Below are 27,896 nucleotides of genomic sequence, written 5' to 3' on the forward strand. Positions count from 1 at the left end.
GCCAAGAAAGAAATAAAACATGAGATCGGAATCAAATTTAGAAAACAGTAGTCAATTTTACTCAGTTAAGTTTCGGCACAATTAAATAGGCACATTTCTTAATTTGAACATTTCTACATGAATTGTCAGGATCTGATTTCACAACCTCGCATCTAATTATATTTATTTTTAAATTTTAATGCATTATAATAGTAATTATATTTGTTTGTATAGCTAAAAAATGTCTTGTTACGTTATTATATTACAATTTAATCTAAAAAACGTATCTTTTTTTTAAAATAAAAAAAAAATGTATTCAAGAATACTACTTACTTTCATTCTTCATGAAATAAATCGTTTCATATAAAAACAAATTGGCTTAACACTTATGTGTATTTAAGTGTTTAATTTGACTCGTGGATAAATACATCTAATATTGAGACTTACACGTAGAAATATTGAACTGCGCATTTAGTAAACTAATAAGTATTTTTTTTAAAAGTACGAATAATTTTAAATATTAGAACATAATAAAATAGACAGATTACAAGTTACTTAATAGAATTTCAATTGAATTTATAGAATATATAGTACTGGTAATAAAAAGAATTAGGTTTAACAACGTGGCCAGGTGCGTTATGAATTACGTTTAACACTTGGTTTCATAAAACGCGTATAAGAGAAGAAAAACGACTTCCTTTAAAAAAAGAATAGAAAAGGGACGAGGAGAAAAGCAAAATATGAAGTTTCTTACTATCGGAAATAAGAACTTGAGTTTTGGTGTTTCTTTTTCTTTTATGCTACAGAAAGAAAACAACAGAAGGAGAAGAATAAATTGAATTTGGTTAAAACACAGTCATAGCATCATAAAGAATCATAGTGCTCAATTCTTGGGTTATCTTCAGTCGCAAACCCCATTCATGGCAAGTAAATCCACACATGAATTTGCAAATGCTCCAATTCTTTCACAACATGATGATAGTGAAACTGCATCAAATGACAAAGACATTTGGAGCACTAATAATTCGTGCAAATCAAATGACTACGTTCGCCTGTAATAAATGAGTGGGGTTGAAAGCAATGTTTCCGCGGATAGGTTAATAAAACCAGCATAACTCAAGGGAGGGGTTAAGAAGACTTCACAGCAGCATCTGAATTAAGTATATAATATAACAGTGGTTTGTCTAAACAAAAAGGATGTGTTCTCATTGCCAGTATAATAAGCAGTACATCGCGGAACAATTTGGGCAACTGTGATATGCATTTTTAAATTTACAGTTCTCAATTCATACACAATAAACGGTAAAACTGAAACACCCCACCGTTGCCCTGTAACCTAACAAGCAAAGAGTACATCCTGAACCACTTTGAACCTCTAAATCTGCAAAATCCAGCAATAAAAACTGAGTGAGCAAGAAAAAAATCAATCCACAACGAATGGGCAAGTTATGCGACAGAATCGTACATGTACAATGTATACAAACGATAAAGGTGCTTGTGCCCCCAAAATTGCTTGGATCATAGGTCGAAAACCAAATTCTGGACTTTGACAGAGGATAATTAATACATACAGCTATGCACTAGAATTCGTCGGAGGATCATCTTTCCATCCTTTAGTGAGATCGTAGTTGATAGATGCAAGCTGGGAGAGGTTCTGAAAACACCAAGGAATGGGAAAGTAAAGCATAAGACCAGGAAGAAAACTATCAAACGAAATATTAACAGAACAAAAGCTACATATGCAAGATTAAACATATTATTAGGCTACTTAAGAATAGTATAGTAAGCTCAGAGAAGCCATTTTAACACATTAAATCCCACTGTAGGTGACTAGAAAACAAAGGAAATATCAGGCATAATCCATTCAAGTTAATTCTAATTGTTTACTCACAGATTACAAAGAAATGAATATAATTTGAGGGAATTACCTTGAAGGAGAAATTACTGAAAGAGTAATTGACAGATGTGCCAGAATCAAACTCAGCAAGACCCCCACATTCATCTCCCTGTTACCAAGAGGAAGTCAGCCCATTATACTTTAAATTGATTTCAGTGAAGTATTTCATGTTTAGCAATGCCTACAACTTGCAATACCACTTCATCCTGGCGATTGCTCAAGCAACTACTGCTGCCACTTAAGCTATCAGCATCACTAGAATCCTCAACATCACTGGCTGGATATACAAGGCCATCAGAAGTATTCCATGAGTAGCGACTAGTGAAGTAACTGGTATCCAGAGCGCTCTCAGAAGCAGGAACAAATGCAGCCTACAAAACCAACAGAAGCGTTACATTGGACATCAAGAGAGGGGCAGTAAAATTAACAGTTAAGAACTGTCGCTTGGGCAAACTATAACATACTTTCTGCCTGGCAAGTGTGTCCCAGTTTATATCCTTGAAGAAAACATGTTGCTTTACCTGGATCATTAAAATTAGTTAACATTTGAGCAGAGAAAATAAATTATAAAAATGGATAACAAAGTTCTATATTTCATGAGAAATTACATCACCTCTGATGCGCCTTTAGATCCCAGTCTCTGATTAGGATCTTCTGTCAATAGTCTGAAAATTCATAATGTCAGGGAATAAATGAAAAAAATTCAGCTATCTTAGATATGAGTGCTTAAACAAGAATAATACTCAATAAGAAAGCATGTTATCACAAAAAGTACTAAAAAAACAACATAATATACCGATCAATGAGATCCTGTGATTCAGGACTCATCTCTGCAGGAACTGAAGGCCAAGGTATTTTACGATTAAGAATATTATCAAATATAGTCTACAAACACAAAAATAACATCATGTCAGAGAGAACTCAAATCATATAAAGGGGAAAATGACATGGAAAGAAACTTAAAAACCATCTAAAATATTTATCATACAAAAAAGCAAGATATAAACCTGAGGATGCTCGGCATTGAAGGGTGGAATACCAACAAGCAACTCAAATAAAATGACCCCAACAGACCACCAATCGGCAGTATACGCTGTAAAATTTGCACAAGTTATGTTCCAAAAGTAAATGCTATGAGTATTCATCGTATATAAAGTAGAATAGAATCATTAAATCAGCTAGCTACAATGATCATAACATGTATCATTCAACTACCTAATTTCACTATAAAGAATAGCAATCAATTTGTGATATTTAATTCTACACATAAGGGAAATCATGTTTTCTCTAAACTGCCCAAATAATGACAAAAGTCAAATTTATATCTTAAGAGATAGGGGAAAACAGAAATGAAACCACCTTAAACATAAAATTGGGACAATACAAACCATGTCCAGTTCCCAAAAGTATCTCTGGGGCTAAGTAATCAGGCGTGCCCACTGCAGAGCGTTTTTTCCTCCTTTCCCATTGATCCTCAGATGTAAATACATCAGCAGCCTCATCCTCTTCAAGTAGGGATGTCCCATTCACTGCTGGGCCAGACAGATCATCTGTGCTGTTGATGAGACCAACTTTAGAAAGCCCAAAGTCTGTTAACTGCAAAAGTAGCCAGAACAAAAAAATCAAGCTGTTTAACAGTTTATAAAATGTATTTAAGAGAGCCACAGGATTACATGAATGTTGAAAAATTGAAACTCAAAAGGATCCAATCAACAATTAAGAAATTGAAATTCTCCAAAATTATTGAACCAAATACGTGGAATCACAACTTAAAGCATGGGATTGATGGTGCTGATAAAAGAAACTAATAGTAGAAAAGATGCAAAACTCTCAATGATTCATTATAGATATGAGCACCAAAATTTCTAAAAACACAATGCCACCCCAAAATGGCAAACACAATCAAACTCCATAAAAATCATACTTAACTATCATTATAAAGTACGAGATTATTGATATTACTCCTAAGAGTAAGAGAGGAAAGAGGTTAGCGAGATTGGATTTCCATTCCAAATTTCCAAACCAAGGTTAAGGAAAAAAGTAAAAGAAATAGCCTTTTCACATAACCATGGTTTGGAGGTTTAAAAGCAGAAATTAGAACATACTTAGTAGTTACCTTGATGTGACCATCATGTGCTATCAATAAATTGTCAGGCTTCAGATCTCGATGAACCACATGCAGGGAATGCAAATACTCTAACGCAAGCACCTAACATTGAAAAAAAAAACTCATGTTCTAGACAATGTAATGAAAAAAAATTCAGATAACTAGAGAGATAGAAAGAGCAACTGAGGAGACAGAACCAAGAATTATACCACTTCAGCAATATATACTCGAGCAACTTCCTCGTCTAGGCAACCTAAATTTCTTAATAATGAATACAGGTCACCTCCATTCAGATACTCCATAACAAGATATAAGTTTTCACGACATGTAAAAGAATAGAAGAATCGAACCTGATTAACGTAAAGGTAACATTAGAATAAGATAAAATTTCTTAAAGTAAAGGTAACATTAGAATAAGATAAAATTTCTCAAAGCAGCATGGAACATTAAAACAGTTAGACCTGCTCACCACAAAAGGATTGCGTACTGTAATTAAGATATCACGTTCTGCTAATATACTTTCCACAGCATTTTTACGGATCATATCTGCCTTCTTGAGAACCTATTAGAAAATAGGTCAACAGGGTTACATAGTAAAAGCATAAACCAAGATAGAAACAAGTTTATTTTAACCTTAAAGGTCTGCAAAAGCATCACTATACGAAGAACTCTATATAAAGAAATAATAAAACAAAATACATGATAGTGGAGCGGCCAAACCAAACCAAACCCAATAGGTAAACCTAAAGTTTTATTTTTAATGTAAAAGTTAGATAGAAAGAAAGAAATTTACAACAGAGTTGATTAAAGAAATTGGCAAATTGCAACAACTAAAATTTTGTTGCATTAAATTACCTTGGATGCATGGAACCGTTGAAAGATACAAAAAGTATGAAGTAAGAACGAACACAAGGAAACAGTTTCGAAAATAATTCCATGAAAAAAATATTTCTAGTAAAAAATGAAAAAATTAATAAATAAATATATGATCGGACTTTAAATAACATATCTAGCATTCCCTGCATCAAGTTATGAGATCTAAAACAATTCGTGAAATATAGAGATCAAACACAGTTTACATGAGAGCTTGAAGAGCATGTCAGAAACTAATCTCTATTTTTCAGTAAGCTATCAAAAGGAGTCGTCAAAAGGTGGGCCTTTGCCCTATAATAAGCATTTCAAAAACACACAGTCGTATGCTTCAATAAAACTCCATACCGATTATAAAAACTTATTTCCCAATTTCATTAAAAAAAACTCTTCTATACAAGCAAAAAAAGAAGTACAATGCACAATCAGGCATGAAACAAACGCAAGTACATGGATGTTCAGATTAAGTGCTGATACAACAGATGAATCAGAAGCACGAAGAATATATACCTTTATTGCAAAAAGATCACCGGTTGTTCTCTTTTTAGCCAAGAAAACCCTCCCAAATGCCCCACGACTGATAGGTTTTATAATTTCAAAGTCATCAATAGAGGTACGATCCCTTGATGAATGGATTGGGCTTGTTCTCAAACTACGAACCACGTCATCTTCCAAAAGAACATCATCATCAACTGTGCTCTCTGTATCTATCTTTTCAACATCCACCATCTCAGTGAGCTGCAGATACTTCTCTCTACCAAACCAAATTATTATTTATCAAGAATAATCACAAAAAATTTCAAAGCACAACTAGAAAGGTCCATGATATTAAATTAATTGTACTGAAACGTGGATTGAAGGTATAGGTGGTAAAATGGGCCTGCTAATTTGGCAGACCAATGGCAGGGCAGAGAGGGCTGGTCAGCAGCCCGCTTCTTTAAATAAAAATTACAATAAAGAACAACTTAAAAAATAATATTTTTGTATTATATTACTTGAAGGAGGTAAATATAAAATAATATTTTAATATAAATTATTAACACTTATAAATAATGTTCCAATTATTAATTATAATGGAGTAATTTAACATATAAAGATAATTATTTTGATTATTCTGATTAGAGACATTAATTAATCAATTGAAATTTAAAAAATACTTACAATGTGCTTTTAATATATAAATATATTTAAAAAAACAAAATTAAAAAAGATCCTAAAAAATTAAAAAAAAAGTTGGTGAGCCAGCCCTGTCACCCGTCCTTTGACAGGACAGATTAGGATTTTCAGTCCACTCTCCTATGGCGGGCCAGCCCACCCTGACACATTTTGGCCAGACCAATGGCAGTGCGGACCAAAACAGGACGCACTGTAATCTTGCAATGGCGGCAATGTTTTTTATGCCACCCTCCATTTTAGCTAAGGACTTCTTTTTTATTCAGGAGAGGCAACTTGTATTCCTTGCACTGTTTTGTTTCCTTTTTAATTATTTTGTTTGCAATCTAGTCCTACCTTCTCACACTTTATTAGTCAGGTACCTCCCTCACATAACATCGTCCTCCTTCCTCTCACTCTCTATTCTACTGTGTTTTTCTTCACCAAAAACAGAACCTTAGTTTGTTTCATCTTCTAATCACTTGTTTATTTAATACATGGCAGCAGTTACCCAACAGAATCAGCACACACTCCTTTTCATTCACGTTGGTAACAAAGTCTAGACATCAACACAACAGAACCATATACACTGAGTGTTCCTTAAAATTGTGCTATCGATTATTCTATGTTTTGAAGTTTGTCTGCTATCTTTCCTTTGAACAGCTGTTACATTAGATTTCATGAACTTTGATGAACTAGAACAGTATAAAAGTAAATTGCATGAGTTTTAATGGGAGACCAAGTAAATCAACGAAGTTTTCAAGAGAGATCTCATGATAAATAACATCGCTAAAACATTGGTCTGTGTTGAAATGTAATATGTTTTAGATATAGACTCCTTAGGAGTCTTCTATGTTTTTCCTTTGTTTTCTCTGTTCCTACTTTCACTGTTGATTATGTTTGTATAAGTATCATTAGTGATGTATTAGGAAATAAGAAGAAATAATAGAGGTTTTGTTTTAATCTCTTTCTCTCTAAATCTTCAAGTTGGCATCAGAGCCAACCACCGGGGCTCTCTGTCTGACTACCGATCGCCGCCGCCGCTGCCGCCGCTGCCGCCGCTTCCGCCGCCGCCGCCGCCGCTAACTCATTTTCTCAGGCGAAGTTAGGGGTTTTGTGCGCCTGCTCGAGCGCGACCCATCCCTGGTGGTCGCTTTCCCTGTTTCCGCTGCACGCGCCGCCACGCGCCTCCTTCCTCCGTCAGACGTCAAGCGCGTACTGTTCACGCGCCGCCTTATCCTTGCCGGACGATCATCGGACCACTGTCGTCCTGTTCGTCTGACTTTCCAGAGCTTCTTTTGGCTCTTATTTTACTGTTTCAGGGGCTGTAATTGATACCTAGGGTTTCCCCCTCAAGTTGGCTCTTATCTTTTACTGTTTCCAGATCCCATTTCTGATTCTGGACTCCAGATTGTTCTTACAGATCTGTCATGGCATCTCCTATTGGAATTAATTCCTCTCTATCTGCTACTCCAATCATCACATCTGCAAAGCTCAATTGGAGAAATTATTTATCATGGTCTTCTGCTGTGGAATTGTGGTTTCTTGGTCAAGGACACCATGATCATCTTGAACAAGACATTTCTATGATTCAAGACGACGAAAAATCCCAATGGCAAAAATTGGATTTTCAGTTATGTGCAATTTTGTGGCAGTCAGTTGAGCAAGAAGTTCTAGATATATTAAGACCCTATAAGACTTGTTCATCCTTTTGGAAAAGGGCACAAGACATATTTGCTAATGATGTACAACGTCTGTTTGATGCAACTCAAAGAGCAGCATCTCTAAAGCAAGTCAATCATGACATGGTTTCTCGTATAGCAAAGGCTAGGGCTGCTGTAGAAGAGTTAAAGAACTTCTTTATAGCTGATTCATTAGAAGGGATCAATAAAAAGCTTGACAAGTTTTACATGGTCCTAATTCCAAGAAGTTTACACTCAGATTATGATCATGTACGTGATCAGATTTTAGCTGGTGATCAAATCCCATCAATGGATGGCTTAGTTACTCGACTTCTTCGAGTACCTACATCAGTGATATTAGAAAGTGAATTTATGCCTAACTCAACCCCACAAAACCGGCTTGTAAGGTGAGGTTTGCACCTCACTTATATATTATAATTTGGCCTTATCTCTAGTCGATGTGGGACTTCCAACACACCCCCTTCACGCCGAGGTATAGACATCTCGTGCGTGATAGTAGAAATTGGGTGGTCCGATAGCGGCCCGATTGCGGGTGGAAGAGAAGAATAGAATGCCCACTTAGAACTCGCTAGGATAGGCTCTAACCATGGCTCTGATACCATATTAGAAAGTGAATTTATGCCTAACTCAACCCCACAAAACCGGCTTGTAAGGTGAGGTTTGCACCTCACTTATATATTATAATTTGGCCTTATCTCTAGTCGATGTGGGACTTCCAACAAGTGAAAAATGAGAATCCAATTGAGGTTATTGAAACATCAACCATGACAATACCCCAAGGAAGAGGAGTGCCACAAGGGAGAGGAGGAGGCAGAAGCAACCGAGGACGTGGTGGTCGTAGTATACGTCCTCAATGCACATATTGTAACAAAATAGGTCATACTCGGGACAAATGTTATATTTTACATGGATATCCAGACAAAGTTGCTCATGTTTCTAAAGCTGGTGATCTAGAATCCAGAATTTCAAATGAAGAATATGAAGAATTTCTCAGATACAAGTCTGGAAAATCATTTAATCCTGGTCAATCTTCTGCCATGACCAGTGTGCCTACAACCAACCTATCTAAATCTGTGGAAGGTCATAATCCATGGATTCTTGACTCCGGTGCCTCTGACCATATCTCTGGTAACATTTCTTCATTTTCTTCTATGTCTTCTCCAAAAATTCACCATCTTATTACTGTTGCCGATGGATCGAAAGTGACATCTCAAGGAATTGGCAAAGTTTCCTTATCTCCTTCACTAAATTTAAATTCAGTTTTATATGTTCCCCATTGTCCATACAATTTAATCTCCTTAAGTCAGTTGACTCGTTCCTTAAATTGTTCCATAACCTTTACTGCTAATTCCTTTGTTATACAGGAACATGGGACAGGTCGTCTGATTGGAGAAGGACATGAGTCTCAAGGACTTTATTTCTTAAAATCTTGTTCTTCAGTTTCCTGCTTTACTTCTTCATCCCCAAAACTTTTGCATGATCGTTTAGGCCATCCAAGTTTGCTCAAGTTGAAGATGATGGTTCCAAGTCTCAGAAATATTCAAGTCTTAGATTGTGAGTCTTGTCAATTAGGAAAACATGTTAGATCTTCCTATCCTAAAAGATCTGAGACACATTGTAATTCTCCTTTTTCAATTATTCACTCAGACATTTGGGGACCTAGTCGTGTTACGTCATTTGGTTTTAATTATTTTGTAACTTTCATTGATGAATTCTCTCGGTGTACTTGGGTTTATTTAATGAAAGAGAGATCTGAACTTTTGTCTATTTTTAAGTCTTTTCTTAATGAAATTAAGAACCAATTTGGGAAGACAATTAAAATTCTTCGAAGTGATAATGCTAAGGAATATTTCTCTGCAGCATTTTCTTCTCTCTTATCTTCCCAAGGAATTTTACACCAGTCAACCTGTCCTCATACTCCACAACAAAATGGCATTGCAGAGAGAAAGAATAGACATCTCATTGAAACTGCACGTTCCTTGATGTTGAATACTAATGTTCCTGTACATCATTGGGGCGATGCAGTCCTTACTGCCTGTTTTCTTATCAATAGGATGCCTTCTTCCTCTCTTAACAATAAAATTCCTCACTCTGTCATTTTTCCCAATGACACTTTGTATCATGTTTCCCCACGAGTATTTGGGTGTACGTGTTTTGTTCATAATGTTTCTCCAGGTCTTGATAAACTCTCAGCAAAAGCTATCAAGTGTGTTTTCTTAGGATACTCTCGTCTTCAGAAAGGGTATAAATGTTATTCTCCCTCCACCGGGAGATATTATATGTCAGCAGATGTCACATTCTTTGAGGATAAACCATTTTTTCCTTCCTCCATGGAGGATCGTTCTTATGTTCAACAAATGTTTCCTTTGCCAACATGTGATCCTTTAGTTATTCCTGATTCTGTACCTCAAACTCAAAATCCAAATGACATTGTTCCTCCACCTCTTATCACATATCAGCGTCGGACACAATCTTCAACTCCAAACACTGAAGATCCTCGAGACTCAGTTCCTCCTCCATCAGATCATCATACCATGGATCCTTCATCCTCTTCACCTTCTACTGATTCAGATGATAACTGGCCCATTGCCCTTCGGAAAGGTATTCGGTCTACTCGTAATCCATATCCTATTTATAATTTCGTGAGTTATCATCAATTGTCTCCTTCATATTTCTCTTTTGTTTCCTCATTATCTTCCACTAAAGTTCCTAATAATGTTCATGAGGCACTTGGTCATTCTGGTTGGCGACAAGCCATGGTTGATGAAATGATGGCACTTGAACACAATAACACTTGGGATCTTGTCCCTCTTCCTCCTGATAAGAAGGCTGTTGGTTGTAGATGGATATATACTATTAAAGTTGGTCCTACTGGTAAAATTGATCGTCTTAAAGCTCGGCTAGTAGCTAAGGGCTATACTCAAGTTTATGGCCTTGACTATAGTGATACTTTCTCTCCTGTGGCTAAAACCAGTACAGTTCGTATTTTGCTTGCTATGGCTGCTATTCGTCAATGGCCTCTTTATCAGTTAGACATTAAAAATGCCTTTCTTCATGGTGATCTGGAAGAGGAAATATACATGGAGCAACCTCCTGGATTTATTGCTCAGGGGGAGTCTGGCTTGGTTTGTAAGTTACGTCGTTCTCTCTATGGCTTGAAGCAATCACCTCGAGCTTGGTTTGGTAAATTTAGTCAGGTAGTGCAAAGGTTTGGATTGAAACGATGTGAGGCAGATCATTCAGTGTTTTATGGTCACTCTTCTCCTGACAAATGTGTTTATCTCATGGTGTATGTTGATGATATTGTTATTACAGGAAATGACATATCCAGAATTACTCAGTTAAAGAATCATCTGTTCAACCACTTTCAAACTAAAGATCTGGGTCGTCTAAAATATTTTCTTGGTATTGAAGTGGCACAGTCAAAAGATGGTGTCATCATTTCACAAAGGAAATATGCTCTTGACATTTTAGAAGAAACAGGTCTAACAAATTGCAAGCCCATTGATAGTCCTATGGATCCAAATCAAAAGTTAATGAGAGATCAGGGTGAACTCTTCTAGACCCAGAGAGATATAGAAGGCTAGTTGGAAAACTCATCTATCTCACCATAACAAGACCCGACCTTTCTTATTCAGTTGGAATTGTGAGTCAATTTATGCAAAATCCACATGTTGATCATTGAAATGCAGTGCTTCGCATTCTCAGATACATAAAAGGAAGCCCAGGACAGGGACTATTGTATGAGAACAAGGGAAACACTCGAATCGAAGGATATTGTGATGCAGATTGGGCTGGTAGTCCAATTGATCGAAGATCGACTACAGGATATTGTGTTTTACTCGGTGGGAACCTTGTATCTTGGAAAAGTAAGAAACAAAATGTTGTTGCCCGATCTAGTGCTGAAGCTGAATACCGATCTATGGCTCTAACTACATGCGAACTTGTGTGGATTAGACAACTTCTTCAAGAATTGAAATTTTGTGAAAATGAGCAAATGAAACTGTACTGTGACAATCAAGCAGCTCTTCACATTTCTTCCAATCCTGTGTTTCATGAGAGAACGAAACACATAGAAATTGACTGTCATTTTATTAGGGAGAAGTTATTATCCAAGGAACTAGTTACTGAATTTGTCAATTCTAATGAACAACTTGGAGACATTCTGACCAAATCTCTAAGGGGGCCTAGAATTCAATTCATATGTTCCAAGCTTGGTGCATATGATTTATATGCTCCAGCTTGAGGGGGAGTGTTGAAATGTAATATGTTTTAGATATAGACTCCTTAGGAGTCTTCTATGTTTTTCCTTTGTTTTCTCTGTTCCTACTTTCACTGTTGATTATGTTTGTATAAGTATCATTAGTGATGTATTAGGAAATAAGAAGAAATAATAGAGGTTTTGTTTTAATCTCTTTCTCTCTAAATCTTCAAGTGTCTGAATGGCTTTATCTGATCCATGCAGCTAACAGCCGACCTCACCTAGTAGTGTAAAGCTTTGCTATTGCAATTGTTGTCTAGTTGACACACTAGAACATGTTTGAATTATGTTAATTATTTTTATATAATTTTGATATATTTTTATTTTAGATATAGAGAAATTTTTAGTTTTCTAACAAGCGCACACCATGTGTCCACAATTTGCACTATGCAGCTCACCATAATCTATCTTCGATTTCAACTTGCTACTAGTACTAAACAATGGGATAGTCACAAGTTCAGGGTAAAAAAAAAATGAATGTGTCTATGTATGTATGTATACATTATATATATATATATATATATATATATATATACACACACATATATGTTTGTGTGTGTGTGTGCACTGTGTGCGCATTTGTATGTACATATATGTGTATGTGTGTATTATAAACTTCAGAAGAAAAAAAATTACTAGCAAGAAAATATCATTCGTACAGATATTCGGGTGTTACTCATCTTCGGTGAGATGAGTAAAGTGAGAAAAAAAGAACGCATATTAAGGTAAAGTAGGTTAAGTTTATGAGAAAATTGAACAATACACCAATACTTTCTCTCTCACTACATATATTTACTCACTATAGAGTCAAATCCCAAGATAGTTTGGACACAGACATAGTTGCAGCAATACTGTTATGCCATATGGTATTCTGTGTTCGGTTATAAAATTATGCCTATTCCCTATGAACAGTGTCTAACAAGAACCTCCCCCAAAGCTTATCATGTAGTTCAATGTTTGCTAGGAGTACTTTCCATATTACAGAGATGTCTTACATAATGTAAAACAGAAAAAATACTAACCGTATCAGCTTCTCAATACGTGTTCCGAAGGTCTCCACAGTAAGTGCATCAAATTTCCTTCGTTCTACAACAACCCGCAAGTCATCAAGACAAGATAATAAATATGAAGTTGTGCGATCATCGTCCAGAGGTGCATTTGCCACACATCGAGCTATATCAGCAAGTTCATTCATCTACAATAAAAGAGGGAATTTTGCAACGGAAGAATGTCAAAGATGAGATTTTTCTAAGAATACATGGAAGTAGGAAGTTATTTTATATTAAGCAAATGTAATACAAGCCTCATTTATTAAAATTCAGTACATATACAGGCATAAACAGTTGGATATTTAAGCACAAACAATTAAACATCAAAATACTAATTTATTAATAAAACATTTTCTATTGGTTATAATTATTGAAATAAGGCACATAGTAATACTTAGATCATATATGTATTATTCTTATATCGTATTATTATTATTAGAGGATACCATATCACCTCTGTTTATTGTAGTGATTCCATTTTCTCAATATAAATAAAGCACCCACCCATGGTGTCTCATAAACAAGTGATTTCAGTTCACTGTTTCTCTATTCTCTATAGTTTAACATGGTACCCCCAGTTTATCCTAATGAGGTTTAATTGACTCCTACTGGACCACCCATAAATATCTACTTCTAAGTGCATAGTCAAAAATGTGATGAGGGATATTATATTCATACCCAAGGTTATCCCCGAGTATAATCTGTAACACATACAAATGAGTACCTTAATGGATATTGATGGGTAATGGGTACAAGTATTAAATTACCCGTTTACTAATGGGACGAATACAAATATCATAGTATTCAACCCGCAAATACTCACTACCTGCTAATAATTATTAGTGAATTTTATTTGAATTTTTTTTTAAATTCAAGTGATCAAAATAAAAGTATTGGTGAAAGAAATATTAATCATGAAAGAATTGTTTAAAATTTGACTTTATATATTTCTATTTTTCTTATTTAGACCTATGAAAATTTATTTTATAAAATATCAATCTTCTAACATTTATATTTTGGCGCAACTCATTTAATTTTTTTAGGAAGACCAAATTTATTTGCATTAATATTTTATTCATTAATTTGATTTGAATTGAGCTTAAGAACTAATATTTCTATCTAAGTTTATGTTTTAAAGATTTTTTTTAATAATTTTATTTAAATTTCAAAAGTAAAATATAAAATATTTGTGGGTATCCCAGGATACCCACAGGTATAAAAACATCCGTGGATATTTTTTCACGGATACCTGGTGCATAACAAAACAAACTTTTTTAGACGGAACTGGTAACCGATAGACACTATTCATCCCGACCATTGTCATCCCTTTATGTGATAGAATGTGTTGGAAATCCCATATTGATTAGACATATAGCCAAATTACATTATTTAAGTGGTACAAGTTTTCCCTTTCAAGCCAATTTTATGAAATTAAGTTACACCTAAAGTCCACTTTCTAATATGGTATATCTAGAGTCTCTACAATACCCTATTTGCTTGGTGGACCCACGGTCTCTAGTGTGAAGAGTTCTTTTCTTTTTGCAAACCTTCTCGATGCATGCGATGAAGCCTGCCTTATGCCACCCATCATTGTGCTTGCCTCTTCCGTTCAACCACAATCTCAGTGGTTGCAGTTCCACTTTCTTCCTCCTACTAAATGTGTCGTTCATGTAGCTGCTAATGGTTAACAAGCAAAAGCATGTGATATTAGTACTTAGTAATCTCCTCCCATACATAACATTGACTTTGTTCTTTGTGTCTACTCCCTATTTGATTTACTTTCTCTCACCCAACTCACTAAATATCATGACATTATCCTCACATTCACTAAAATTAATGTTACCTTACAAGATGGGATATTGAGAAAAATGATTGACATCAGATGTTCCACACAAACCCTTCTTCATTCATGTTCCACATGTTCTTTATCCTCATGTTATCACATTAATTAGATGTCACCATCCGCCCTTAATGATTAGGTAACTAACTTTGTCCTTTTTCCTCATTCTCATCCATACATCCTTTCTCCACATGTTTTTGGTTCCATGTTTTGTAGATAACCTCACATTGGGCAATGTGCCTTTCTAGGATATCATCATTCTCAAAAGGGTATTGATATTCTCTCCTAAACCTAGTCATTGTCTTTTTTAGAGTGATGTCTCTTTCTTTGAGTTTGTCCCATATTATACACATGTTCCTCCTAAAGAGTATATATGTAAATCAATCTTCCTTCATCACTAAATGACTCTCCCATATTTTGGGATGCTTCTCCAGCACCACTTCAGGTATATCAATGCCACTCAAAGCCAATTGGCATTCCTGTATGGGAGCCATCTTCAACAGATAATGATATAGTGGTGTTTGATCCTTCCCCAAACCATCTCTCATACCTGATCCAATATCCTTTAAAAATGATTAACCTATTGCTATTTGGAAAATGATTATACTTGTTTGTCATCATTATCTTTTGTTCCTATTTTAAAGTCTCCAGGTGAATCTTTATACCACAATGAGTTGCGACAAGTCATAATTGATGTGTGCTCCTCAAAGTAGTGGCACTTGGAAGTTGGTTCCTCTTCTAGCTAGCAAATCAATAATTGGGTGTTAGTTATTCTACACTCTTAATAGGCCCTAATGGTAAATTTGATCCCTATAATTTGGTTACCAAAGGATGCACACAAATCTATGGACAATATTATATTGACACTTTTTCTTCTCCATTGCAACTATTCGCCACTAGACTCAATTTCAAATTGACATCAAGAATGCATTTTTGCATGATGATCAAGACAAGGAAGTCTACATCGAGAAACCTCCTAAATTTGATGCTTAAGATGAGTAGTCTAATATGGTATATACTGCTCACAGGTCCCTGCATGGACTCAAGTAATCACCCTAATCATGGTTTGGGTGTTTTCAAACTGTCATCTAACAATTTGGAATCATACGGAATGATGTTGACTATTCTCCATTTTACGTCATTCTCCACGAGGCTGTATCTAACTTATTGTATATATGGATGACATTGTCATAACTAATAGTGGTAAGGAGGGTATTGTCCAACTAAAAGAACTTCTTGCTCAACAGTTCCAGACAAAATATTGTCTTTCATAAGAGTACCAAACACTGCAGTAGATTGTCATTTCATTAGAAAAAAGTTGGGTTTGAAGGCACCACCACTAGACTCAGCAACTCTAGTGAAAAGTTAGTAGACATATTCACCAAGCCTCTAAGAGGACAAATAAAAAATCATTTTTGCAGCAAGCTGAGCACATATGACTTATATACTCCAGCTTGATGAGAAATCTTATAACTATAGAATCAGGAATATCTAGACTTTATAACCAGGAATATCTTTTAGAATCAGGAATATCAAGATGTTATATTTATTATTAGGAATGTTTCATTTATTCCTGCATCATATCTTTATTATTAGAGAATACCGTAACTCCTTTTAATTGTATTGATTTTTTTTCTCAATATAAATAAAGCACATTTTCTCATTGTCTTCTATTTTCTACAATTTCACACTACTGAATATAGAAAGAAATAATGCTTAGGGGCAGTTATGAATACTAGATCAAGTATCACCTTAACATCATATGTAAACACATGGGGAGGACCATTTAATAGAACATGCTCTGACTTGAATGGACAATGCGAGCAACTAGTATAGGCAATAAATTAGAAATAAAAGAAATAGAAAAAGATTTTAAAATATGGCATGCCTGCAGCAGATCATCATGTTCAGAATAAGCACCCTTCCCGGCCAAGAGCAAGTCAATCTGACTTGTCCGCGGTGTCATCAATGGTGACCTTGGAGTCATGCTCCCTGCAGATGATGTTGTCATACCTTGGTCAGACTTTGGACCAAAACGAGTTTTGCATGATATAAGTGGTAATCCTTTCAGGTCATCCATAAAAGCAGAATTATCAGTTTCGGGGAAACAGTCTAGCATGTCATCTGAGCCTCTGCGAGACCAATCACTAAGTTTAGGAGAAGGAACATCAGATTCTTCAGTCATACTAGAATTTGATACTTTTGCAACATCAGGACTTCCCACCATTTGTTGGGTATCCTTTTGTGAACAAGACTCCATCATCTTTTCTAGTGTTTCAGCAATTCTGACAAGACGATCATTGACACTCAGTCCCTTCTGATCACATCTATCAGCAACTGCACAAATCCTCGAATGATCTTCAACATGTGAAGTAGGAACTTCCTCTTCACATATACGACAAATTATTGAGTTCTCCTCACTATTATTCTGCTGATCTCCCCAGTATCCCCAAGAAACTTTATGTTGGTGTTTGGAAGCATGATCCAAGGAATCTTTGATAGGAAGAAACTCAGATGGCTTTGCAGTAGAAAGGTCCACATCAGAAGGGAATCTCTTATTATTTGATGCCTTTGAAGATTCAACCCTCCCATAATTTTGGTCCTTCAACTGAGCAGCTTCTTTAGGGCTTTTTCCAGACAGAGATGGGAATTTCTTCCAAGAAGCCATTCGATCCCTGCCTGAAGAGTCAAAATGTTTTGTATTATCATCATCAGCAGGAAGTGAAAGATTTTCCGGTTGCATAACATCTTTCTTCCAACCCATCATACTCTGTTCTTGACTAAAAGCTTTTTTAGATGAAGGCTTTAAGGCTTTTGCAGCACTTGAACTTTTAGCATCCCTTCCCACACTAGGAGGAATACATTTTCCAGCAGAATGCAAGACTCTTGATTGACGAAGATTGAAAACAGGCTCATCCTCAGCCAAACCACTTTCCTTGTGGAATTGCAATAATCGGGTACACCTTGTGAGAATGAAAAGCATTCGAGTGTGAAGCTGCTTTAGCATCCCAGGAGGATGCTCTTGACGCCTATCATCCAACTCCTGAACTATGCTTTCACACTGAAGCCAAAACTCGCCAGATGAAGTCATAGCACAACTCCTTGCCAAAACTAGCAAGTCCTCAATTGTCTCTTGCCATTCAGGATGAGTATCTGCATTTTTTTCAAGAATTCCTACAAGATCTGCCGCAAAAATGGCTAAATCAGAGTTCACATCTTCCTTCGCTTTATCAAATTTTGCCCTAATAACGACCAAAATCTCCTGCATATCAAAGTAAAGCAATTTTAATGAAATTCCCTCCAATTACGCAAATCATTAGCACCACAATATAATGTGAAATCAAGACTAAAATACCTCAAGGTTATTCAACCGCCGAGGCTTCAAAAATGGAAAAGGCCAGACACCTTTCGAATTCAACTCATGGGAAAAACTTTTGATATCCGAAGGAAACCTCTTTCTAGGTGCACTAGTGACACGTAATATGGCTTGAAAGCGAGGAGATTCAGACTCCTTTGGGTTTTCAAAATCATATGCCGTCTGAAAAGAAATAATTGAGTTATTTTGTACTGTAATAGACAAACAAACAGAAAATAACAACTAATTCAGAAAATAAAAAGTTAGTGATGACAAAAGATACCAAGCACCAACACACACTCTAAACCAGTGGTACCTCTGGAGTACAAACATCTGCACTTCTTAAGCCTCCAGACTGAGCCCATGATGATGCCTGCTTGCCTGCTTAAAGTGATATAGTAAGGAAAAGTATAATTTTAAGAAAAATAACTAACGGTTTGGCTAAATACTTTAAACACATACATATAAAACAAATTTGTTGATCAATGGTCCGTGTGCAAAACTAAACAAATAATGACATCAACCCAAAACCACCTCATCACAACCCCATCTAGAATTTGAAAGCAAGTCTCAGTCCAAGTTTGTGTAAGGAAGTAAACATAGTTGATCTTGAGCTTTTGTGTGTTGTTGTCCAGAATTGCTCAGGCTAGCCTACCTCTTACATAAGGATGTCAAAACAATCCGTATATGTAGATATCCGAGCATAAAGTTCATAAATGGATATTTGCGGGTACCAGGTATTATCATAGTATCTATATCTACGGGTACCCATACCCGCTAATCTTTAATTTACCAAGCACTAATTAAAGAACTTCTATTGTGTTAAACGTGATTTAATATTTATTTTTGTAATTTTATTTGAACTTGTATGAAGTTGAGTTTATTTGTTGGACTTTGTTTGAAAGTTATGATGCTGTTATATTGTATTTTATTTAATTTTATTTGGACATTGTTATCTTTGATTGAATGTTTAAAATTCAGTTTTATATATAGATCTTTTTTAGATTTTCATAACTATACACATTTTATAACTTTATACACATATTACATACACAAGGCATTTCCTCGCCAATAATATAATTCTGTTTACTACAGAGACCAACGACAGATGAGTTTGCGAGGCAGAGATACAGAAAGGTGAAAAGTTGTGAATTAGCTACTACAACCAACGTTTTCTGTATAAAGCTGCAACCAATTTGACATGGCAGCACTAAAAAAATTATAGGAAATCTGAAGTTCAAAGATCCAGTGATTCACAGACCCCAGTAGTTTGATTTAATGTTATGATAAGGTTTATTGTAAGATTTAATTATAGGGATATGTCAGTGCTTTAATTAGGATCTGTGAATGCAAGTCGTGATATTTTAGTTGTGCATTTGCGCAGGTTAAAGCTTTAATTTACCCTTCAGTTATTATTGTTATGTAGATATTTATTTATGTTTAGTAGAAGCTGGTTATTTTACAAGGGAGTTAAATTGTGAACTATATCTACTTGAATAATGAACAATCCAGAATAAGTAATGCAAACAGATACCAAAATACAGAAAGTACGTGAATAAATTATTTCAGAACATATTCTAGTCTCACTGCATTTGACATGCCTCTTTCTCGCAGGTGTGGTATGCCTAATACTAACTTCTTTTCAGTCTAACATGGTCAATGCTCAGGGAACTAGGTAATATCAAGGAAGACAAGCCAATTTAAATCAGATAGAAACCGGTAAGCCCAGTTGGTTTAAATCAAATCTGAAAATGCAGCTGATTTTTGTGATTTTCATTTTAACATTTATGCCTAACCAGTTTTCCCAACTAGATTAATGATTGAATTACTGAATCAGTAACCAGGTCAGCTCAAGTCAAACCCTGGTCCAGTTTTCAAAAGTTACAACTAATATCCAAAACATTTAAATAGTAATTCTAAACACGAGTCCAAGTGGTTTCAGCTATTGTAGCTCACCCCATCTAGTGGAAAAAGACTTCTGTAGTAGTGTTTACAGTTTTTTTTTAAATTAATATTTCTAGTTGTGTGTATTTTCCCAACTACATTACTAAACATTCCATTTAGTTAATTAAATGATTAAGTAAAACAGTAGCAATACTTTCCCCTTCAAATAGAAAAATGATTGTCATAAGGATTGAGGAGAATATCTGAAAATACTAATTGAGCTATGCAATTCTCTCTTTCCTAAAGGAAAACTGGTTACTATACACGATTATTTAATTATTCTAATATGAAATGTGAACTATATCTTGCAGATAAAATCTTCAAATGCAAAAATCAATAAGATGTCATCCATGTATGGACGATTATTTCAATGCATAATCATCATTTTTGAGATGTAAATATAAATGCAGTCCTCAACACATAAGTTTTATATATATAATCAATGCGAAGAACTACGTACTAGTTTTAAAATATAATTACTAATATAAATTAAAATTCAATTACAATGTTACCCCTCATCTCTTTACTCGTGTTTCAAACACGAGAATACAAATCTAGCTAAATCCAATTTGAAAGAACGTGGAGCAACTAATCTTGACCAACTCAAAAGAAACAGAAACAACCAAATCCTTTCAATTAGGGGTTCCACTCCAAAAGGTTATAAACCTAATCGAATCATTGTACAAGAACAAGAGCAAGCAAGATACCCACACATAGAGATACAGATCCAATAGACATTCTCCCTAGTCCACTCCACTCGCCAGACCCCTCCCCAATCCTCATTACTTGCAATTCTCATTTTTCAATTTAATCCAAAGGAGAACAAGCCATTCTTCTATAGCATGAAAATAAATAGCAATGTCTTGCCGATCCTTAATAACCCTTCTCAACAAAAATTCTAGTCAAACTATGAACCAACAATCCTTTACTTACTGATTGAAAAATCAACCAAAACCACACAATCAGAATCATTACAAAATCCACAAACACACGGAGTTACAGAGCTACCTGCGGCTTCCGAGGACGATTCTCCGTTCTGCAACCGCGACCGAGGCAACACCACCGGACTCTGCTCCCTTGGCGGCATACTCCCCAAGGTCGACACGCTATCAGAATTGCTCCCATTATCGCCCCACCCTCCGGTAGCACTGGCACCGCCATGGGAACCCTCACGAAACCCGACCCTGTTCTGGCTGGCCGGTTCCTTCTTCTTCCCATCGCCGCCGCGCACGCCGACACCGGGACGGGAGAGATTGCTGCCGCCTAGCGCCGTCGTTCCCTTCTCGCCCCTGAACCCGAAGAAGCTCTCCTGCGGCAGCGGTCCCGATCTCGTCTTGATCCTGTTCAGCCCCAGCGACGACGCCAGAATCGGCGACACCGACGACTCCCGTCCCTCCGCCGCCGTCAACTTCTTCACCGGAGAATCCTTGCGAGCTTCCGGCGGCGGAGTTTGACTTTCCTTCCCCTTGACCACATCCTTCTTCTTGGTCCCGTCTTTCACCTGCGTCTGACGACACGCAGCAAGAGCTCCACCACCGCCGCTTCCACCGCCGCCTCCGGCTGCTAAAGTTGGATGGGCGGCGGATTTAGCCTTCTTCTTGTCGGATCTGGAAGGGGAATTGGAGGAGAAAGATCGAGGACTGTTGGATGACGCATCGGGGCTAGAGGAATCGGATTTTTTGGAAGAGAAGAACCTTCCCTTGAAGACCATGTTTGGATTAACCAAACGAACCCTAGCACCATGCTGCTAAGAAGTGAGACATTGATTTTGAAGCTCAAGTTAGAGAGAGAAAGCGAAAAGAGAGGGTTTGGTTTGGTGTGACAGTGATGACGTTGAATTCAAAGGAAAGGGGTTGATTGTGGACTGAAAATTGTTGTCACTTTTTACACAAAAACTCTACCCATTATTCAAACACCTTCTTCAACCCCAAATTTATAATCTTTTTAACATTTTATATGACCCACTCCTTAGTCCTTTTTTATTTCTTTTATACTTCATTATGTAACCTCTTTTCTTTTATTTTGGTTTTTGCCTCTTTGACCAAAATTATGCACTTTCTTTATGTCCTTCTTCAAAATGTGCAAATGAAAATTCATATTGTTACCATTTTGGCATGTTTTTTGTTAAGTGGGGTGGTGGATTTGGTGCAATTGAGAAACCTTCTTAGCTTTTTTGGTAAACCTTCATCTAGTAGTTTGAAGAATAAACTTTGTAAGAATTTAGAAATTAATTATGAGAGTTTCATTTTAAACTGAAATTAATTTATATTAATTATTTTTTATAAATTCTGGTGTTAACTTTTTTTTGAGATATAATTTATGTGTTTTGACTTGTCATGGAAACTTTTCAAACCAACCCTGGATTATAATTTTTAAAAATAGCTTGTTTTTTGTTTTAAAATTTTTGAAAAAGTATTTTTTCTGTTATAGTTATTAGACGATGAACTAAAAGGACAGATGTATTTCATATATATACTACAGCTTTGTTTAATCAATTATTCATGAGATATCCAATAATACTATGGGAATGTTTTCCAAATAAAATTTATTTTATCTTTTTTCTAAATTTACATAAAAAAGTTTATCTAATTGAATCCACAACATAAATACTTAAATCTTTAAATTTAAGTTTTATATTCTAATATTACATATCATTCAATCTTTAAAATAATTATTTTGTGTAGAAATTATATAATATTAATTTTTCTTAAACTTATTTTATATTATATGAAAACTATCATTCAAGTACAAATTCATGAAAACTGAATAAATGTAAATATTTATAACTCATATTGTATGATTTGGTAAACTATATTATTTATTAATAATGTATCATTATTTTAAGTGTTTGATCATTTATCACTTATATCAAAATAGAACATAACTAAAATAAGACAACAATGGATAAATTATCTCTTCCAACATTTATTTTGATTAACTTTTTGTTTTAAGTTAGACTATCCATTATATTCAATAAAATGACTTATATTTATTTTAACTTTGGAAATATTTATTATATATTAAAAAGTTATATTTAAAATATATATTTTGTTTTAGATGATTTATGATTGCACTATATCTAACTATATATTTATCATATGTAAATTTAACTAATATACGTAAATTTACATGGTAATGCACTAACATATATATAAATCTTCAGCTGTTTTTCTATACTGTCTACAATTATATAAATATTGAAATTGGTGAAAGGTAGAAATGAAAACATATAACAAAATATTTTTAAAACAATAATTATAGTGATTATTTCTTTTTATTATCTTATTTTGATGAGTTAAATGTAATATTTATAGTTATTTAGTAATTTATCTCAGAGTAATTTTAATTTAGTATCTATCATTATATAGATGCTGGAATTGGTGAAAGGTAGGAATGAAAAGGAAAACATATAAGAAAATATTTCCAAAAAGCAATTATTGTGGCTATATTTTTATTACCTTATTTTAATGAGTTAAATATAATATTTATAGTTATTTAGTAATTAATGTAGAGTAATTTTAATTTAGCGTCTAACATTATACAAATGTTGAAATTGGTGAAATGTAAGAATGGAAAAGAAATCATACAAGTAAATATTTCTAAAAAACAATTATGATGACTATTATTTTTATTATTTGTAATATATATTCCTTGGTTATACTAATATGGGTTTTATCATAGGGGCAATACAACATAAATTAGAAGTCCATTACAGATTTGTCATTTAGTAAGTTAACTCAACTTGACTCACTTATTAGTGAGTTTAAAATATCTGAACTTGAACTGTCTCACAACGAATTAATGGGTTAAATATATTGATTCATTGGATCATTTAATTACAAGTTTTTTTTCAATTAAAAAACTAATATTTTTCTAACTCAAATCTAAATAAATTTAGTTCAAATAATGTTAATCTCCAGACAATTCAAAATAAAAAATACAATACAATATAATACAACTTAAAATCATCTTAAACTATAAATACAATCCAAAAACAAATACAAAAAACAAAATAAATAAGTATCTAACGTTTATGTATCACTTATCCATCTATAATATCAAAGTCTTGTAAAGATAAATTCACAATATTTTGTTCTCTTGAAATATTATTTTCTCTATCTCTATCTACAATACAATAAAAAAGATTGTTAACTAATAAATTAAAAGAATTAGGTGGATTGTTAACCCAGCTCACTACAAATTTAATCCAGATGAGTCAGATTCTTAATGAACTGAGTTCAAAAATTCAAATTTTTTTTTCAATCTAATCCAACCTAAATCCATGGTAAGCCACGAGTTCCAACCCGTATTGATAACTGGACTATAATACTATAAAATAATTGTAAAATTATACTATTACACCATTAGAGTGTTATATTATAAAAATATTATACTATAATATTATTAATATATTACTATTATATTATGACTATTAAACTATTCTACTATAACATTATTATACTATTACACTATTAAATTATAATAATATAAGAGTATTACAATATTAGAGATAGTATTGTTAACATAACAATAAATTATAGGGTTTAATGTTTCGGTAGATCCATATTTTCGTCCAGAATCTCAAATACTTCTCTTTCTTGTTTGGTGTCTCAATTGGGTCTTATTTTTGTAAAATTGAAATAATTAGAGGCTTGCCGTCAAATTGGAGAAATAGTCGTTTAAGATTGGGTTATGTGGTATGGTCAGTGTATTGTTTAATCAGTCGTGACATTAAAAAGGAGTTTGAATTGTATTTTGTATTAAAAAATGAATTGCAAAGAGGGGAAATCAGATTTACCTAAGGGCAAACTGGGCAAAAGAAAATAAATTAAGTGCAGCCCTGCAATTGAGAAATCCAAATCAGATTCGGGAAAGAAGTCTGAGGCTTCATATTAGGGTCCGTGGGAGAACAAAAAATCGTTTTTTGTTTGATTGGAAGTGCAATTTCTTCAACAACCATCAACCTGGGTAACAACAAAATCTACAGTCTCTGGTATGGCTAGAGCCGCATGACTCTTGAAGCAAGGTTCATTTTTCTTCTAAATACCCCAATGAGTGGCATAGATCCTATCCAACATACATAGTCCATGAAATTCGTCCTCAATTCCTTTCAATACCAACACTAACCCAAATTCAATCTTCCATGGTTCCATATCTTCCACAAAGCGAGATACCAACTCACCCTCTTCATCATTCTCAAGCTCATTTTTCACCTGCATCAAAATCCCCGAAGCTACCATTGTTATCTCATGCAAACACCATCGAACCGAAGCTGGTTATTCACGACAACCCTCATAAAAGAAAAGGTTATCTCCAGTAGTAGGAAGTGGAGGTGTGGCGGATTGAGGTGGAGAATTACGGTGGGAGGTGGCGATGTGGTGTGTTGAACATCCCGAGTGAAGAGAGCGGTCCGACGACGACTAACGGTGGGAGAGGAGACCAGTCCTCACGACTCCGACCGATTATTGAGGACAGCGTTGGCGGTGGCGATCCTGGTTCGTGCCGGCGACGTCGCAGGGAGAGGCAAGATTTCTCTCTCGCACGTGAAAAGGAGGACGAAGTTTGGCCTGCTCCGTTCGGTGTAGGTGGCGTCATCGGCGATGCTCTTGGCCGATGAAAGGAAGGCGTTTATCTCTTTCCCTTTTCGTGCATATCCCTTAGGATTTTAGGGTTATGAAGTAAATATGATTTCCCCTCTTTTGCCCAGTTTGCCCTTATGTAAATTTGATTTCCCCTCTTTGCAATTCATTTTTTAATACAAAATACAATTCAAACTCTTTTTTAATGCCATGTCTGATTAAACAATATACTGACCAAGCCACGTAACTGAACAAGAAAGGGACCTATTTGAGATTTTAAACGAAAATAGGACCTACCGAAACATTAAACCTTTGTAAAATTATACTATTACCATTAGAGTGTTATATTATAAAAATATTATACTATAATATTATTACAATATTACTATTATATTATGACTATTAAACTATTTTACTATAACTTTATTATACTATCACACTATTAAACTATAATAATATAAGAGTATTACAATATTAGAATTATTGTTAACATAACAATAAATTATTATATTTATGTTAACAATAAATCTGAACTTCTGATATTTAGAAACTAATATTATTTGTTAAAAATGTGAAAATTATTAAAAAGTTATTGATTTTTTAAATATTATTATTAATTATTAATTGATTAAATTTCATGAATAGTTATATACATCTTTAAAAACAAGAAAAAAATATTAACATTACATTGTAAAATACCCCGTGAATTGCACGAGTAAAATACTAATAGTTTTTAGGGGACAAAGCTGAAACATTTTGGCATTTACTTCTTTTATTTATGTAAGGTAGCAACTGGCCTCGGGTAGTTTTGGTGTTTTTTTTCTTTCATTAGTTCTTAAGTATCGCGGATGTAATGTTAGCACTTTGGGCCTGACGTTTTGTTGTTTTGGCAGTGGATGACCTTGGTGTGGTTGCTATTTTTGTTATTATATTTTGGTATTAAAAGTAGTTGTTTCTTTGAGTTTTAAGAAAAAAGGAATTGTGGGTGATAATTAATGTATTACGTTAATTAATCTCTTTAGGAGATCATCGAGGAGTGCACTCACTTTTAGTGAATAGGAGAGGTTTTAACTTTATGAAAATGAATGATTAATAGATTCTGCATACAACTGGTAATGAATTTTATCCATAACACTCTAGAAATAATGAGTTTTAGTTTTAGTGGTGAACAAATGACAAGTAAGTTATGTGTTTGAGTGGTAGTTGAAACCTGATATTTTTAGTTATCAAATAATGGAAGGTTTGAAAACTTTATGAAAGGGTGTAACTTCATTAAAAAGTGAATTTTAAGCCTAACTTAATTCCAAAAAAATCGAGACCTAAAACACACTTTAAACTTATCTTATCTCTAGTTGATGTGAAACTACCAATATACCACCCTCACCTTGAGGTGTATTGATATCATCACAAATCTCACTATGATAGGCTCTAACCTATGGTTTTGATATCATGTTAAGAAGTGAACTTTAAGCCTAACTTAATCCAAAAAACTGAGACTTTCAACGCACTCTAAACTAGTCTTATCTCTTGTTGATGTGAGACTACCAAGACACCACCATCACTCTGAGATATATTGATATTATCATGGATGAGACTAGACATTAATGAGTGATATGATAACAGGTGGAATGATATGCTTAACAAACACAAATCTCATTATGACATGCTTTAACATGTGACTTTGATACAATGTTAAGAAGTGACTTTAAACCTAATTCACATTATCTCTAATGGATATGGGACTTCTAAGTGTAATTATTGCGAAAGTAATTTATAAGGTGACTTAACTACTGCAAAAGTAATTTATAAAGTGGCTTTCTGTGAGCTTATGCCTTATGTTGAGATCACCTGTTTTCAGTATTGTTGTGCGAGACAATTGATGCTATAAACTGTAGGATGTGGATATAATGTTATACAATATATTATTATGTTGTGGATTGTGATTGTGAATAAGATTGTTCGTGTGTTAGTTCATCCTTATTTTCTTTGTCTGTGACTACGATGATGATATTTTTATATGGGAGCAAATATTAGTACAAATACAGACGAAGAGACACAACAATATGAATGGTTCTAGAAATGTGGGAGAGAATCTATTAATACTTTAGTAATTATATTTCGAAAAAGTTTATTATTTTTTTAAACATTGATTTTATTTAA

At 34.5% G+C, this 27,896-nt stretch overlaps 2 protein-coding genes across 6 annotated transcripts; one reads left to right on the top strand and one right to left on the bottom strand.

Moving 5' to 3' along the window:
• Positions 1–1,126: 1,126 nt before the first annotated feature.
• On the bottom strand, positions 1,127–22,080 carry LOC108344040 (probable serine/threonine protein kinase IREH1). 5 transcript variants are annotated; one of them, XM_017582500.2, is made up of 18 exons: positions 21,166–22,078; positions 18,530–18,594; positions 18,214–18,396; positions 16,747–18,120; positions 12,992–13,164; positions 5,364–5,607; positions 4,453–4,545; positions 4,193–4,333; positions 3,993–4,085; positions 3,265–3,472; positions 2,884–2,969; positions 2,673–2,761; positions 2,490–2,541; positions 2,341–2,397; positions 2,074–2,247; positions 1,908–1,985; positions 1,445–1,633; positions 1,127–1,360 (listed from the first exon to the last, which is right to left on the bottom strand). In XM_017582500.2, the coding sequence occupies exons 1-17, from the start codon at positions 21,866–21,868 to the stop codon at positions 1,553–1,555; spliced, it is 3,894 nt and encodes a 1,297-aa protein (XP_017437989.1). In that variant the 5' UTR covers positions 21,869–22,078; the 3' UTR covers positions 1,127–1,360; positions 1,445–1,552. The 5 variants fall into 5 exon arrangements, with proteins under 5 accessions (XP_017437989.1, XP_052722958.1, XP_017437988.1 ...); XM_052866998.1 differs by having other exon boundaries at positions 2,065–2,247; XM_017582499.2 differs by having other exon boundaries at positions 2,062–2,247.
• LOC128193491 (uncharacterized) lies at positions 8,281–9,475 on the top strand. Its single transcript, XM_052867005.1, has 2 exons — positions 8,281–8,836; positions 9,073–9,475. Exons 1-2 carry the CDS (start codon positions 8,413–8,415, stop codon positions 9,108–9,110), a joined length of 462 nt encoding a protein of 153 aa, XP_052722965.1. The 5' UTR covers positions 8,281–8,412; the 3' UTR covers positions 9,111–9,475.
• Positions 22,081–27,896: the final 5,816 nt, after the last annotated feature.

This window comes from Vigna angularis, chromosome 8 (assembly GCF_016808095.1).
Source record: "Vigna angularis cultivar LongXiaoDou No.4 chromosome 8, ASM1680809v1, whole genome shotgun sequence".
Lineage (NCBI taxonomy): Eukaryota > Viridiplantae > Streptophyta > Magnoliopsida > Fabales > Fabaceae > Vigna > Vigna angularis.

Excerpts from the sequence above, each read along its gene's own strand:
- LOC128193491 (XM_052867005.1), top strand. The coding sequence starts at position 8,413 with ATGTGGGACTTCCAACAAGTGAAAAATGAGAATCCAATTGAGGTTATT. Across the intron at positions 8,837-9,072 it reads TGCCTCTGACCATATCTCTG|GAACATGGGACAGGTCGTCT; the intron begins GTAACATTTCTT and ends TTTGTTATACAG.
- LOC108344040 (XM_017582499.2), bottom strand. The coding sequence starts at position 21,868 with ATGGTCTTCAAGGGAAGGTTCTTCTCTTCCAAAAAATCCGATTCCTCT. Across the intron at positions 4,086-4,192 it reads GAGTATATATTGCTGAAGTG|GTGCTTGCGTTAGAGTATTT; the intron begins GTATAATTCTTG and ends TTTCAATGTTAG. Across the intron at positions 2,248-2,340 it reads ACACACTTGCCAGGCAGAAA|GCTGCATTTGTTCCTGCTTC; the intron begins GTATGTTATAGT and ends TTGGTTTTGTAG.